The sequence below is a fragment of the Quercus robur genome, chromosome 3, assembly GCF_932294415.1.
Source record: "Quercus robur chromosome 3, dhQueRobu3.1, whole genome shotgun sequence".
NCBI classification, from domain to species: domain Eukaryota; kingdom Viridiplantae; phylum Streptophyta; class Magnoliopsida; order Fagales; family Fagaceae; genus Quercus; species Quercus robur.
Genome location: NC_065536.1, coordinates 16044262 through 16059256, shown reverse-complemented (window position 1 = coordinate 16059256; position 14995 = coordinate 16044262). Strand labels below are relative to the sequence as shown.

Here is a 14995-nt window from a genome sequence, read left to right as displayed (position 1 = left end):
GATCAACACTAAAACAGATGATTTAAATATCAAAATAAGACTTAAAAATGAAATTTCTTTTTAGTGTACAAATACAATTGAGTTTTTAATATTAAGTTTGGAATTATTTATTTTAGGATAACCTAATTTATGTGAGTATTAGAAAAGATTTAACTACTTGAGTTCATATCACTTTCCTCATTAATAAATAAGGAAATATAAAAAAAAAACAATTAAGAAAAGTTTTTATTAATCTTTTTAATTAGAGAAATTATATAAGGATAAATATACAAAATTATGCATTTTACATTATAATAATAATTTATTTAGTTAGAAACAAGTTTTAAAATTATGTAATAATAACTCATTTAGTTATTATTTATCAAAAAAATTTATGAAGAAAATTTATGACTAAAGCTTTGCAACACACAAGACTTTCACTAATATATACTTTTTTTTTTTTTAAACGTGTTCTCTAAAAAAAACGTTATACACTAACACTGTCAAATTGTGTCAATTTAACAACCGAATATATTGCTCTGGCTCCCAAAAAAAAAAAAAAAAAAAACCTATTCCTCTTACACTTAATTATTATCAATATTTTAAGGGAAGGGAAAATGTGATTATATTGTTTAGTTGGCTTTTGGCCTTTTAGTCTTTTGGAAGTCTCCAGACTTTCCAAAACCAAACAACAAACAAAGACGCTAATGGTTAGTATACACATTATTGCACGCAAAGTACACACAAAAATATTTTCCAAAATATTTCTCAAAAAAAAAAAAAAAATTTTCAAAACAAGACATTTTGAACTGAAATAAACACTTCAATATACAATGTTAATTCAAAAACTGAATTATGTATGTTTTGTGTGTAATAAGGTAGCATGTAGTAGACATTAATTTATTGAAAAAAAAAAAAAAAAAATCTAACAAAGATTCTCAAAAATCAAAAAATTCAACAAGCGGTCCCACCGTATACAACAAATGCATGCCTAGCCTAGTTCCAATCACCAAACGGTCCAAACCCAACTGAGTTTCTCCCAGTTCAAAATATATTACTTTAAAGCTTAAACAAAGAAGACAAGGACCATGACGTTGTCTCTTCCCATAACTTCTGGGGAGAGAAGTAGTACCTGCACTCACATGAGGTAATTAATTCAGAATCTAAGCTAACATACAAGTTACAACACGCAAGTACTCTTCTAGAAGACTAGAGCTAAACTCCATAAAAAAAAAAAAACTAAATCTTTGTTGTTGTTTTTTCTCCTTTATATTGTCATTCTATATTTACCTTCTTATTTATTACCTGACTTTATACTTGCCCATGAATGTTATTCACGCTTAATGTTCCATGTTTAGCTAGTTTCCAAATTTGTTTCCCATTTTAGATAAGAACTAAAAGCTTATTAATTACATTTTGCATTCTGGGTTTGCTCTAAGAATTAAGAGAGCTTCATTTTAAAACCCCATTTTCTTTTTAATGTTTTATACTCTGTGCTAAACATATTAGGTGTGTGTGATTTAGTTAGAGTTGTTTAGGGAACTTTGTAACTGGAAAAAAAAAAATTGCATTTTATTTAAGCTGTACTCAAGTGCATATGTGTTCTTGAAAATAGTTGAAAAGTTTTTCAATTGTTGAGTCTTGAATAGGAGTCTTAACTCTTAATTGTATTTCCATTGCTTGTAGAGGCCATGGCATCATTTATAGGTTTCCAGGCATTGCCCTTTTTTACGTCAAATTCGAAGAATAAGTGTGGGAGTCGAGTGCAAGTGAGGAGTTTAAGTGGTGCTGATTCTACAGTGTTGTCCTCAGACTCAGTTGTGGTGAATGGAACTTCTATAGGTGGGGAGAGAGGGAGAGGTGGGACTTCAATTGATCAAGCAAATGGCCAGCTAAGGACTAAAGTTGAGGAGAAGAGGAGGGTAGAGGATGATGCTTTGGAAACTTTGAAGCCATTGTGGGAGGATGGGTATGGGACTGAGACTATAAAAGATTACTTTGATATAGCCAAAGACATTGTTAAGCCTGATGGCGGGCCACCACGGTGGTTTTCCCCCATTGCTTGCGGATGCCCTTTGAAGGATTCTCCAGTTCTTCTCTTTTTGCCTGGTAATGGATACCTGACCATGTTGATCAGTTCCAAGATGGTTTTATGAATTTGTTCTGTGCAATGTGTTTAGGAAATATCTTAGTTTTCTTTATGTGATTTTGTTCCTTGATGTTTAATATGTTGTTTGGTGGGTTCAAACTTTAGAGATATTGTTAGTTTTTGAAAATTTAAATTGCAGGATGATAAAATTTTGTTGGTATTGCAGGGATGGATGGTACTGGTTTGGGACTTGTTTTGCACCATACAGCTCTTGGGAAGTAAGTCATATTACCCTTTTGTCCATGATGCATATGAATGTTTCTGTGTATGTTAGGATTAACATCTTTTTAACTGATCATCTCAATGATAATCAATTGATGCGGGAATCGTGAAGAAAATTTTATGTTAATTCAGTTTTGTTTTAAAGTCAATTGTAGTTTATTAGTCTGTTGGATTTTATTTTAGATCATTTTAGTTATTTAGGTGATAGTAAACTATTTAAATTCATAGAGTCAAATTTATTTTTATAATTCAATAATTGGGAACTTCTAAATCAATTAGAATCGGGGTTTAGTCCTATAATCTATATAGGTGTGCTATTGTAGTCCTATGGAGACTATTTACAGTTTGCTTGAATAATAAAATTATTTGTTGGGTTTTTCCTTCAAATGCTTGGTACTGATTCCAGGTGACCCTAGGCACAGATTCTTAGGTTTCTCTTTCTTGCTTCTGATTCCAAGCAAGCGTAACTATTAATTCCTATGTTATTTTTATTTTCCTGTCCTCAAGACTCAAGTTTTCTGTCACTTCAGTTTTAGTTTTGTCCTGACTCTTGTGTCAAAATTTAGTATCGAGCACATTGTTCTACATCATCAATTTAAAATGAAATTCATTATTATTTATCAAAAACAAAAAATTCCCAATGGTGAGAATAGTTTAAACAACTTTATCATCAAGGAACATAAAATAGATACCCTCAGCCTTGCAAACATGGGAATTTATAGGTCTTTTATGAGATGATGACTCTATTCTAATAGGAAAAAAAAAAACAACTAAATCAAGAATTGACTTCTAGAAGGTTTGGCTTTTGAGTTGCCTAAGAATAACAAGAGTGGAATCACACTCGGTAGGATTGAACCAATGACATGGGGTTTTGAAGGCCCACTTTCTACTGAACTGAACTAAGGGTGCTTTATTATCACACCATACATTTTGTAACCCTAAGGTCTCCATCAAATTCCTGTAGAAATCTGAAGTGAAGATGTTCTCAGTGTTTCTGATTCTCATGGAAAGAAGCGTGTTGATTGGTATTCAAATCTATTTTGATCATCTTGCCATTGTCTTGAAAGAAAATTTTGACTCTTTTTTCTTTGAGACAGTTGATCTCTGGGAGTGTCCTCAGTTCAAATAAACTGGCAATAGCTTTAGCTAAGTATGCCAACTCTCAAGCTTGTATTTGTGTTTAGTTTGAGGAGTGTCCCCAATTTCTGTGGCCATTGGTGGCCCCTGACTTACATACTGTGTTATCACTTGCTTCAATCTTTATTCAATTAAATTTCCTTCTCAATCCAAAAAAAAAACCCTAGGATCTTTCATATTAAAAAAATCTATGCAGAGAAAATAAATGTGTTCACATTTGGGCATGGTAGACAGCTTTGACTCTGTTTTTATTCTGCATTATGTAACTTCTGTTGAGAATCTTTTAAATCTCATTTCACACAGATTCCATTCCTCTTGTTTGTATGCCATGAAAAGAAATTGAAGTTGAATTAGTAGAATGCCTGTCAAGCTTATGTTAGCATTATCCTGGTTAGAGAAATATCATTATGCCTGAATTGATTCTGAATATTTATAGTCAGTTTAAATGTAAAATTTACTTTCAATGACATTCTACCTTAAAATGGCTTTTATGGCTTCACACTTGTTGATGCTACCTAATTTGATTAGTTATATATATCCATTCTGTTTTGGCAAGGTGATAGTTGTGTCTTGTGTGACCTACTGAGAAAAATGGTCCTCCACACCCCCCCCCCCCCCAAAAAAAAAGGAAAAGAAAAGAGAAAGTTGTACACTTTTATTGCAATTCAAAGTGTTTTCTCTATTACTTTCCTTTTTGGTTGCATCTGCAGTTGTGCACTATTTACAGTGACTATTGTGGAAACTTATCTGTGGGTATTTATTTTATGGTTAGCAACAATTTATAGAACTTTCTTCAATGCAGGGCTTTCGAAGTCTGGTGCCTGCATATCCCTGTTCATGATCGTACACCATTTGAAGGTCTTAATCTTTCAATCATAATCTCTCTCTCTCTCTCTCTCTCTCTCTCTCTCTCTCTCTCTCTAAGGACTAAGTAAAATTTTTCATTAGTTATTTAAAAATTTCAATTGCATTGTTGATTCATTGAAATGATAGATTATGTCTCTACCTCTTGTAGCTACTAGGCTATCATATGTAACTGTAACTAACTTGATAAACAACTATAATTCATTAATTGTAAAATCTTTGTTTAAACAGAAATGAAAGACTCCATTTTTCATTTATTGCTAGCACCTTTTATTCAAAGCTGCCCATTTTTTATGTTTATATACTCAATTAGTCCTCACATGAATTATAGGGATTTTGACGGTAACTTATGATTGAATACAACATGCCAATTATTCATTATGAAGTTTTTTGTATATATTGAGAAAATTTTTTAAGAGCTCTGGCCTTGGTGCAATGGCAAGTGCCTTCCACCAAAAGTGACAAGTCGCGGGTTTAAGTACGAGAATTAGTCTCTCCAAAAAAATTAGGGGGTAGGGCTGCCTATCATGACCTCTCCCCGACCTTGCAAAAGTGGGAGAACCTTTTATATTAAGCAAAGTTTTGGATAATATGGGTTAGTGATAGTAATTACAATAACAATAACAATAGAGAGAACATATTTTGTCTATTGATATGATGCCCTAGTCCCAAAACTTTGGGGTTGGCACAAATCCTCAATAGGTTAGTCCAGGTTAGCTCCATGATTGAATTAGCAAAGTTAAAATTCTTATTGGGATGTACATGCCTCTTCACATGTTTGAATTAAAAAGTATGGTGGGTTTTTTTTGTGGGTAATGGTATCTAAGATTAGCAAGTTGGTTTGTTAGTAACTTCTTCACTTGCCTATGGGCTACATACTGCGAAGACAACATAGGGTCGCATCTCCCAAGTGAAGTTAAATTAATCAAATTTCATCATATTCTATGTTAATTTAGTCACAAAATTGATTTTATTATTCCATTTTAGATATTTGAGATCATTATTTTCTAACAGAATCTGTAGAAATTTCCTGCACAGTGATCAAATATTTCTGGTCTTTAATGAAAGTGTTGTGTGCCTGTTCTTCACATGTGGCTGGGTTTGGTTTATCCTTTAATTTCCTAGATATTGTAATTTATAGTTCAGTGTTTTTTGGTTGTGTGAAGGGCTGGTAAAACTTGTAGAAGAAACTGTGAGGTTTGAGCATGCTTCATCTCCACATAAGCCAATTTATTTGGTGGGGGATAACTTTGGAGGATGCCTAGCACTTGCTGTTGCTTCTCGCAATCCTGCGATTGACCTAGTTCTGATATTATCCAATCCAGGTTAGATTCCTCATAAACGGTTCATTTTTTTTAATAAATATAATCATGTATGTTTCTGGTTGATGATCAATGGTTATCATTTGAGAAATCCTGACCTTTTGGTATTTTGTTTTAGCAACATCATTTGGCAGGTCTCAGCTGCAGCCACTGTTTCTTCTCCTGGAGGCTATGCCCGATGGACTGCATGGTGCAGTTCCCTATCTTAGCTCTATTATGGGTACTGATCTGTCCCCATCATTTCTACTTGTAGAATTCTTCATTGTGTGGAAAAATTGGATAAGTTATTGCTAATTTAACAAATTCACTATGCCTTATGACTTAGGAATAACGCATATTAAGTAATTAATTACTATGGTCTAAGAAATATGAATTCCATTGATGTGATCTTTGGTTCTTCTATTATGAGCTATAGGTCGATTTTGATAGCAATTCTTTTTTCATATTATTGCTATCTTGATCAAAAAAACTTAATCATCTAAGTTTATTTCAGTATTCATAAACTTAAAAATGATTAATTTGAATGAAGTACTTTTAAATGTATATTTTACAACCTTTAGTTTTGTCTTGCTACTATAAATACTCACAGTTGACCAAACCAGGGGAAAAACATGGGTTGAACTGCATTTTAATCCTTACTGGCCTAATCTATTGAATAGGTAGCAAATGCTTGTTTAACTTGTGAATTTTCAGCCATTAATTTATATGATAATGTAATGTCTATGTTATACATATATCTTGTCTCTGCAGCCTTTGTTTGTCCACCTCTTCCTCTTGTGAGTGCTTCTACACCATGGTTAACATAGATTAACCTAGGTTGTCTTCTACTGTAAATGAATTTTATTTTGTTGTAATCAGCTCTATAAAACTTGCATCATTATTACTTTATAGTTTTAATGTGTTTTTATAAGCTGTCAGTTGTTGCAGTCCCAAATGTCTTGATTTCTGATATATCATCAGCTACTTTCATGACATTAGGTGATCTAGTGAAGATGGCAGCAGTTAATATTGAAAGCATGCTTCCTCCTGAGCAAAGATTTGAAAGGCTGTCTGGGTTGTTACCATATCTTTCTGTAAGGAGTGCTTGACAATTGATTTTTTTCCCCTTTTGTGTTTTATAAATTAATTTCTTTCCTTCTGCTTAGAATTTTTACTATATTCAACTAGGTTTTTTTTTTTTTTTTTTTTTTTTTTTTTTTTTTTTCAAAATGTGGTTTAGTTGTGAACTCTTTAGTTTCCATTTATTCAAGTTCTATAATGATTTGATGAGTTATGGCGACAAAAATCTTTTTATCTACTGTTCTATATCTTGTTCATGGATTTTCTTTTGTCTAGTCTAAGACTCTTAAGTTGATTCCTCATTTCTTTGGCCTTACAATTTTCCTCCATTTCTTCCTTCTTTTCTCTTAAAGTTGAATTAATTCCTGAAGCAGTCCAATGTCAGATGTCAATATGAATTTTACATCACTCCATTTGGTTGTCAGGATTTTGTTGATATTATACCAATGGACTCTCTTCTTTGGAAGCTGAAGCTGCTGAAATCAGCTGCTGCTTATGCTAATTCCCGTCTCCATTCTGTTAAAGCTGAAGTTCTTGTGCTATCTAGGTTTTTCCTCTCTCTATCTAATTACTAGCTAGATTTTATTGCTTAGATATGAATTTACTATTACAGTGGTAACGCTTAATTGATTATTAAGATTGATGATATATTTTCATTTTAGTGGCAAGGATAAAATTCTTCCTAGTAGAGATGAAGCTGAACGACTTAAGAACTCATTACAAGATTGTGTTGTTCGTTACTTCAAGGACAGTGGGCATACCCTTTTATTGGTAAGTGAAAATATGTGCATGCATCATATAACATCATGGTTAGCCCTCAAGATCCCTTTCAAGTTAGAAAATTTTATGATGACATCAAGATTTGCATGAACATTGACTTAGATAGATACTCCGAATCATATTGGTCAGCTATTTAGAGTCCAAGCCCCTCCATAGCCTCCTAGGACTTTTCCCTATCTAGGCAATGTGAGACTTAGTCAAGATTTGGTTTTCTCTCACCTCACCCCACTTAAGAGGTCTTTTGGCCTTTGAGTCCCCATTATCTACCCGACAGTATGATGGGTAGGGAACATAGGGATGTGTGGCCCTTTAAAGGGGGTTAGATTGTGGGGACCCAAAAGACCTCTTAAGTGGGGTGAGGTGAGGTGAGGGAGAACCAAATCTTGGCTAAGTCTCACATTTTCTTGGTAGGGGGAGGTCCTAAGCCTTATATGGAGGGCCTTGGACTCTAATTGGCAAGAGGCTTTTTAAAACCTTGAGGAGTAAGACTTTGTGTCACTCCCAAAGAGGATGACATCTTGCCATAGAAGAGTTGGGGTGTGACAAAATCTATGACAATATATATTTTTTCTTGCCATGTTGATACTTGATACTAAGGGCCCAATTCAGTGCAAAACTTGGAAATTTTGATGATTGAGCAGACACTTAACATTGAAGATCAGTAGATGGTAGAAATACTGGTTTCTCCCAAGTTTAGGTTGAACTAAATGGTCATGTACTTTATGTTGGAAAACCATCGGTCCAAAACCTTCAGCTATCAGGAAGTGGGTCAACAATATATATCAAGCACACACTAGCAATTTATACCCTCTTTTAATTTTATGTAAACTGTAAATTAATTACTTGTCTGCTTCATTTTGATAAACAACTTTATGATTGGTCTTGGCCTTTTATGTTTAATCTAAGGTTGGTCATACTTGTTGGCCTGTGTTCTGTCGCTTTAGGAATCTCCATGCACATAATTTTTCTGTTCTTTGTGTGCAGCTATAGTTACTCTTTTCTGCTATTTTATTGTGGGAAAACAATTGACTGCACTGTTTGCTGTCATGATGCAGGAAGATGGAATTGGTTTGATGACAATTATTAAGGGTACTTTCAAATATCGTTGTGCAAGGAGGCTTAATATTACCTCAGATTTTCTTCCTCCTAGTATGACTGAACTCAAATATTTCAGTGATCAAATAACCGGGTAATTCATTAGATCTATATATATGTGTGTGTGTGTGTGTGTGTGTTACTATGTATGTATGTATAAATTCTTGTGGGTATAACTCACATGAATAAGTGACACTCAAAAGGCAGAAAAGTGTTTAAGATGAAATTGGTCATTCCAAAACAAATTGTTCACTTTGCTTATTCCATTATATGTGTTAGGTTCATATTTTTATGTGATTGGCAAAACCTATGACAAAAAGCACTTTACTTGTATTTAGGCAAATCTAAGTGGGTTCAAGATAATCATTACAAGTGGTTGTATTGAAGACATGAAGAATACTCAAGAAAAGCTAAATAGGTCCTAATACCTCCTCAATACCTGTCGATCTATTGAGATTTAATAAAGATTGATACCTGGCTTGATACCTCTCGATCTATCGAGCTACGGGGTTTTTGATATAGCATGCAACGTTTTATTCTAATTGGCTATTTGTTTATTGGTTTGTGTAAACCTAATAAGAGTAGGAGAGCAAACCTTATTGGAATAGGAGAGCCCATTCAAAAGGCCCATTAAACTCCTATTTAAATAAGGACGTGGAGAAAGAAAACCTTAAACCTAGAAAGTTTCATAAGTTTTTCTTTTTGACACCCTAGCCTCCTCCTACAGAAGAAAGAGATATTGCAGCGTTTCTTGTATACCTTTGGGTTTTGTAAACAAGCAAAATCACTAGCACCAATATTGAAGATCTTTTTGGTGTTTCTATGTGAAGCTGCTGCAAATCAACTACAACAATCAAAGGGTTGCTGTGGAGTTAGTCCGTACTTGGATTCATGCAAAAGAGTTAGTCATGTACTAGGATCTGTGCACAAAGAGAAGTCTTTACAAGTTCAAGTCCAATTGGGGATTGGTGTAAAGGTTCAACTATAGGTTAGTATTTTGGGATAGTTCAGGATAGTGGTAAGATTTCTAATACTTGTAACTGCTTGTTCTTGATTAGTGGATTCTTGGAAGTAGTGACCTGAAATTCACCCGGTGGGGTTTTCGTATTGCAAGAGGTTTTCCTCATTCGTCAACAAATCACCGTGTCATTTAATTTTCGTTGCACATTAGTTTATTTGATGATTTGTTAGTGCCTCCACGATTTGCATGTAATTTGACGTAATTAATCGACTTGGGTATTCGAATTTATTAACTGAGGTCAATCTATAACCTAACAATATAAACTAGCTTTTATAACCCGCAATAGTGCTGGAACCTTTTTATTTTCTTTTGTTGGTAAGAATTTGGCTATATTTATTTGACTTTAATTGTAATTAATTTTTATGGACAACTTTAATAGTAAAACATGTTTCATTTCTTTTTTAATTTTTTTTGGTAAACAATTGGTTAGCTTCATCTTAATGCATTCAATCATATATACACCTTTGGCAGGCTTGGTAAGCCTATTTACTGCCAAACATATAGCAGTTTTGATCAATTAGCCAACTGATTAGTTAGGTTTTTCACATTATAGGTCTTATGCTGACATATTTATTATTAGAGAAATAACATTGACCTATGAGAAAAGTTTGAATTGATATTTGTTAACCTGTTTGATAAGTAAAGATATTTTATTGGAGAAAAAACCCGAGTACGCAGGGAGTGTATGATGGGAACAAGAAATTCAACTTTGCAAGGTATACAAATCAATCATATCTAACAATTAACACAGTGAAAAAAACCCCAATGTTAACATCCAATCAAACAAAGATTTAAAGAAAATCAGCTTAAGATCAATGCTAAATATAAAAATATGCTTAAAATATATAAAATATGTAAAAATAAAAAGTAAACAATAAATTAATTGCCATATCCCTACCTTGCCGTCCCCTAGTTTTATTTTGAAATGACATGTCGCCATGTCTTTTGTCATCTCGTGTTGGTTTTCATGCTTCATAGGTTTGGAAGTCCCTTGCGTATTAATCTCAATGGTTGGGTGGCACCAGCAAGTGAAATCTTTTAGCTTTGGGCTTTTTATTATGAGTCCCAGGGAGTGAGTTACATTCATATGGAAAACAAGATATTTTTCCATATGCTCGGGTATTAAGTTTGGATAATTCTTACTAAAAGAAAATGATTTTGTTGACTCTTTCCCCTCTCTTTCCAAAGAGCCCTTTTCATATTTAAGATTATTCTATCCTCTTTCTCATTTTTATTTTCATTTTTGATGTCCAGGGTTGTTTCTATGAAGAGATTTTTTGAAACTATATGGTATAATATTAATCCTTGTCTTCTAAGTTTAGTCTAAAAAGAATTATTGCATAATCAAATAGTTAATTTTGATCTAATTGCAAATATAAACTTCAGAGGCATCACTGAAATATGTAATTGAAGATGTTTTAGTTTTACAGATACCGGAAAATGCAAGTTGAAAAGCACAATTAAATCTGTGAATATGTATAGGTGGGAGGGTGGGATGATACTGTAAATACACTCTCATGTTCATGTTTAGGTCAATTATAATGAATGATATAGCATGTGTGGTAATGCAGTCATGGGGTCATGGGGCCCTCACCTACCCTCTCTAGCAACCCTAAAACTGTTGGCTTCATTTTATGATCATGCATCAGAAATAGGCCCACAATATTAAACCAAACATATGATTGAGGAAAAAAAAACATTTGTTCCCTTCCTGCAATCCATAAAAAATATGCTATGTACATCTCCCATTCTCCTTTCTTATCATCACTTTTCTTTCTGCTTTACATGAAATCTAACTCTTATTCCACTATTTTTCACTAAAATTCTAACATTGGAGAGCCAAAGTAGTGTGTCCAAGACTTGGCATCAATTTATTTTGCTTATCTGATCTTTTCATCATCACTATCACCATCACCATCATGCTCATCTTTTGTTTTGAGAAAAAGCTTTTAGTTTTTGTTAATAGTGTACACAAATGATCAAATTCCATTTATGCTGATTAGTTCTATTATTGCTTGTATATATGATGACATGATCTCACACACTGAGAGTAGACAATTTACAAACTGAAGAAATCACCTATAGTTATTTTCCTGTAGTTTCATAATTTGAACCAACTTTTTGATAAACTTAGTTTTGAATTCTAAGAACCTCGGTCTAAAACCCTGATTGGGCAGACTGTGAACTGCAAGGAATTAGTCCTACTTGTCTTTGGGCTTTGGTTGCCCTGCAGCCTGTTTAAGTTGATTCTATCAGATATCTGTGGCCATGCTAAATTGAAGATTGATATTAAAATTGCATTAATGGTAGGTTGTTTCGCATTGCTACTGATCCGATACTGTTCTCAACTTTGGAAGATGGAAAGATAACGAAAGGTCTTGTGGGTGTTCCAAGTGAAGGTCCTGTGTTATTAGTTGGTTATCACATGTTTATGGGACTGGAACTCCCTTCACTTGCTGAAGGATTCTTAAGGGAGAAGAACATTATGATTCGTGGCTTAGCGCATCCCCTGTTGTTTACGAGGATGTTTGAGAGTTCATCTTCTGAATTTTCTATGATTGATTGGGTGAAAGTGTTTGGTGCAGTACCTGTTACTGGAAGCAATTTTTTCAAATTGCTTTCAACAAAATCACATGTGCTTCTTTATCCTGGTGGGTCACGTGAGGCTCTGCATTACAAGGTCTGTCAAGTTCCTTGTATTTCATTTCACCTGCTTTACTGCAATTAAAGAACAATACATTTTGTAACTGTCAACTATTGTACTTATAAATCTGCTTCATCATTTACTTTCCAAATGTTTATCTTGTCTTGCTTGTACGAGTGAAACAATATAAAGTCGTCTCCAACAGCTCTTACTGGTTGTGGCTATCTGTTAATTTATTTCTGAATGTTATAAGCAAGGCAGATTGCTGGGACATTCAATCCATTTGTTAGTTTATAATTGGAAGTAATCACCTAATGTACACTCTGTTGTTGCCATGGTTCACTAAAGTTATATGCAAGGTAGATATATTTGTTACACTAATATGTCCTTCAACCTTTGTTTGTGTGAGTAGTCTGCCATTGAGAGAGGATTTAAATGCTATTAGAGGTCCTTGTTGCCCTAAATCTTTGTTTTTTTTTAGCAAGGGCTATATCTATATATATATGTCTAAACTTTATTCCAACAGTTATGGTACTTTTATATTGCTAGGGAGAAGAATACAAGTTATTTTGGCCTGACCAGCAGGAATTTGTGAGAATGGCAGCACGGTTTGGGGCCACAATTGTACCATTTGGAGCTGTGGGAGAAGATGATGTAGGAGAAGTAAGCTTGTGCTTTTGTGCATCTAACTAGTCCTATGCTTTTAGTATAAGAGCCTCTTTCTGATGGTGAAATATTAATATGTTTTGCATCTTATGTTTATATCATCGTTTTTTCTCTGTTTTCCCTTTTTATGTTTTCAAAATTTATACTCTAGAGATGAATGTTTTTTAATGCTACTTTTATGGTTTATTTGAGTTTTCGTGAAGGTTGGGAGTTTGAATTCCAGAGTATAGGAATGAGCTTGGTTATGGTTAACTAAAGCGATTAAGATGGTACTCACTACAGAACAGAAAGTTAATTATACATGTAGTGAAAGAAAGATCAGTGAGGGCCATAATCATGGACTAGCTTGAACAGTAATCAAATACAAGTTAATAAAACCTGGAATTTTGGGTTAACTACGAAAATACACTGTAGTACTACTACTCTGACGGTTGGAAAGTGATGAATTTTTTTTAATAATTCTCAAATGCACAATTTAATATATATATATATATATATATACACATATTTTACCAAATTGATTTTGAAAAACACCCTCGCATTGTTTTTCTCTTTTATTGAGCTTGATATTGCAATTAACATCCTACTTGCTTTGGGTTTGCGCTTTTATGTTTATCAACCATGGCAGATGCTTCTTGATTACAACGATCTAATTAAGATCCCAGTGATTAATGATTTAATCAGAGAAGCTATGAGCCAAAATACGTTGAAAGTGAGGTAATTACTCTCCAAGTAATATATAATTTTATTACAATTGTACTCCTGTAAAATTCCAAAAACTAGAGATGCTAGCCACTTTTCAATTATAGGATCTAATGATGGAATATGCTTGGATTTTTAGGGATGAAACAAAGGGGGAGGTTGCCAACCCAAACCTCTTTTTTCCATTGATGGTACCCAAGATACCTGGCCGCTTCTATTATTTGTTTGGGAAGCCCATAAAAACAAAGGGAAGGGAAGATATTCTGAAGGACAAACAAGTTGCAAACCAATTGTATTTGCAGATAAAAGCTGAGGTCGAACGCAATATGGCATTCTTGATTGAGAAGCGGGAGGAGGATCCTTATAGGAGTATTGTTGATAGAACATTGTATAAAGCAATGCATGGTCCAATTGAAGTTCCAGCATTTGAGACCTAAAAAATGGTTTTGAGAGGTATATTGTTGTCTTAAATCCATTCAATTATTTCTTTTTTCCCATGGAAAAAGGATAAGGTACAATGTCATTTTTGTTTTCAATTAAGGCTACAGCTATAGACCAAATTCTAAGTTGCAATCAGTGTCTGATGAGTAATACTATAATATCAGCCTTTGAGACGCCTCTATGCACAATTGCACACCACTTGAGAGGACATATTCCAGGATACATATGTTTCTGTTCAGTTGAAGACTGTTTATACAATATGCACCATTTTTTTTCTTAACACAAAATCAACCAAACTCTAGTCTGATCTCAAAAGGTATCTATAATCATATTTAATTAAAGCAGTTATCTTGCGAAATTCATTCTTTACTCTAGGAACAGAATGTATAGCTTTAAAGTTTTGATACGTGGTTGTTCTGGTTCCTTCTGTATAAAATTAAATTTAGTCAATTTTGTTCCAGAGTGGAGATTATGTCTAATAAATCAAATCAGAACACCATGTCCAGTTGTTTACAATTTTGATCTGTAAGCTGGGGTTTATTGAATGAGTTAACTAGTAGTTGCACTTCTTTCCTAGAAAATTAAATTTGAACCTATGAATCATATTCAAGTTAAGAACAAGCAACACCATATATCCCATTGATCAAGTCATCCCTAACGGAATGAGGGTTCTGCATGATTTTACTAGAAATCTCCCCATCAAGTCTTCAGTTCCTTCTCCATCTTCTAGTTTCTATGGCAGAGAAAGTTCTTCCTCAAACAGTGGATCAAGTTGAAGCAATGGCTGCTGGCAGAGCTCTTATTTTTCTCAAGAGATTGGCATGTAACACCCCATAATTTTATTATTAATTTATTTCACATACATAAATTAAAGAGGAGGCCCACAATTAAATGGATTTAATTGATTTGGGTCT

At 33.7% G+C, this 14995-nt stretch overlaps 1 protein-coding gene across 2 annotated transcripts; it reads left to right on the top strand.

Moving 5' to 3' along the window:
• The first annotated feature begins 1257 nt into the window (after positions 1 to 1257).
• On the top strand, positions 1258 to 14213 carry LOC126717273 (phytyl ester synthase 1, chloroplastic-like). Of its 2 annotated transcripts, none has more exons than XM_050418794.1 (13): positions 1258 to 2088; positions 2295 to 2346; positions 4290 to 4345; positions 5518 to 5676; positions 5792 to 5893; positions 6634 to 6746; positions 7158 to 7279; positions 7395 to 7503; positions 8568 to 8701; positions 11939 to 12308; positions 12822 to 12935; positions 13567 to 13655; positions 13780 to 14213. In XM_050418794.1, the coding sequence occupies exons 1-13, from the start codon at positions 1671 to 1673 to the stop codon at positions 14075 to 14077; spliced, it is 2136 nt and encodes a 711-aa protein (XP_050274751.1). In that variant the 5' UTR covers positions 1258 to 1670; the 3' UTR covers positions 14078 to 14213. The 2 variants fall into 2 exon arrangements, with proteins under 2 accessions (XP_050274751.1, XP_050274752.1); XM_050418795.1 differs by having other exon boundaries at positions 1262 to 2088; positions 6652 to 6746.
• Positions 14214 to 14995: the final 782 nt, after the last annotated feature.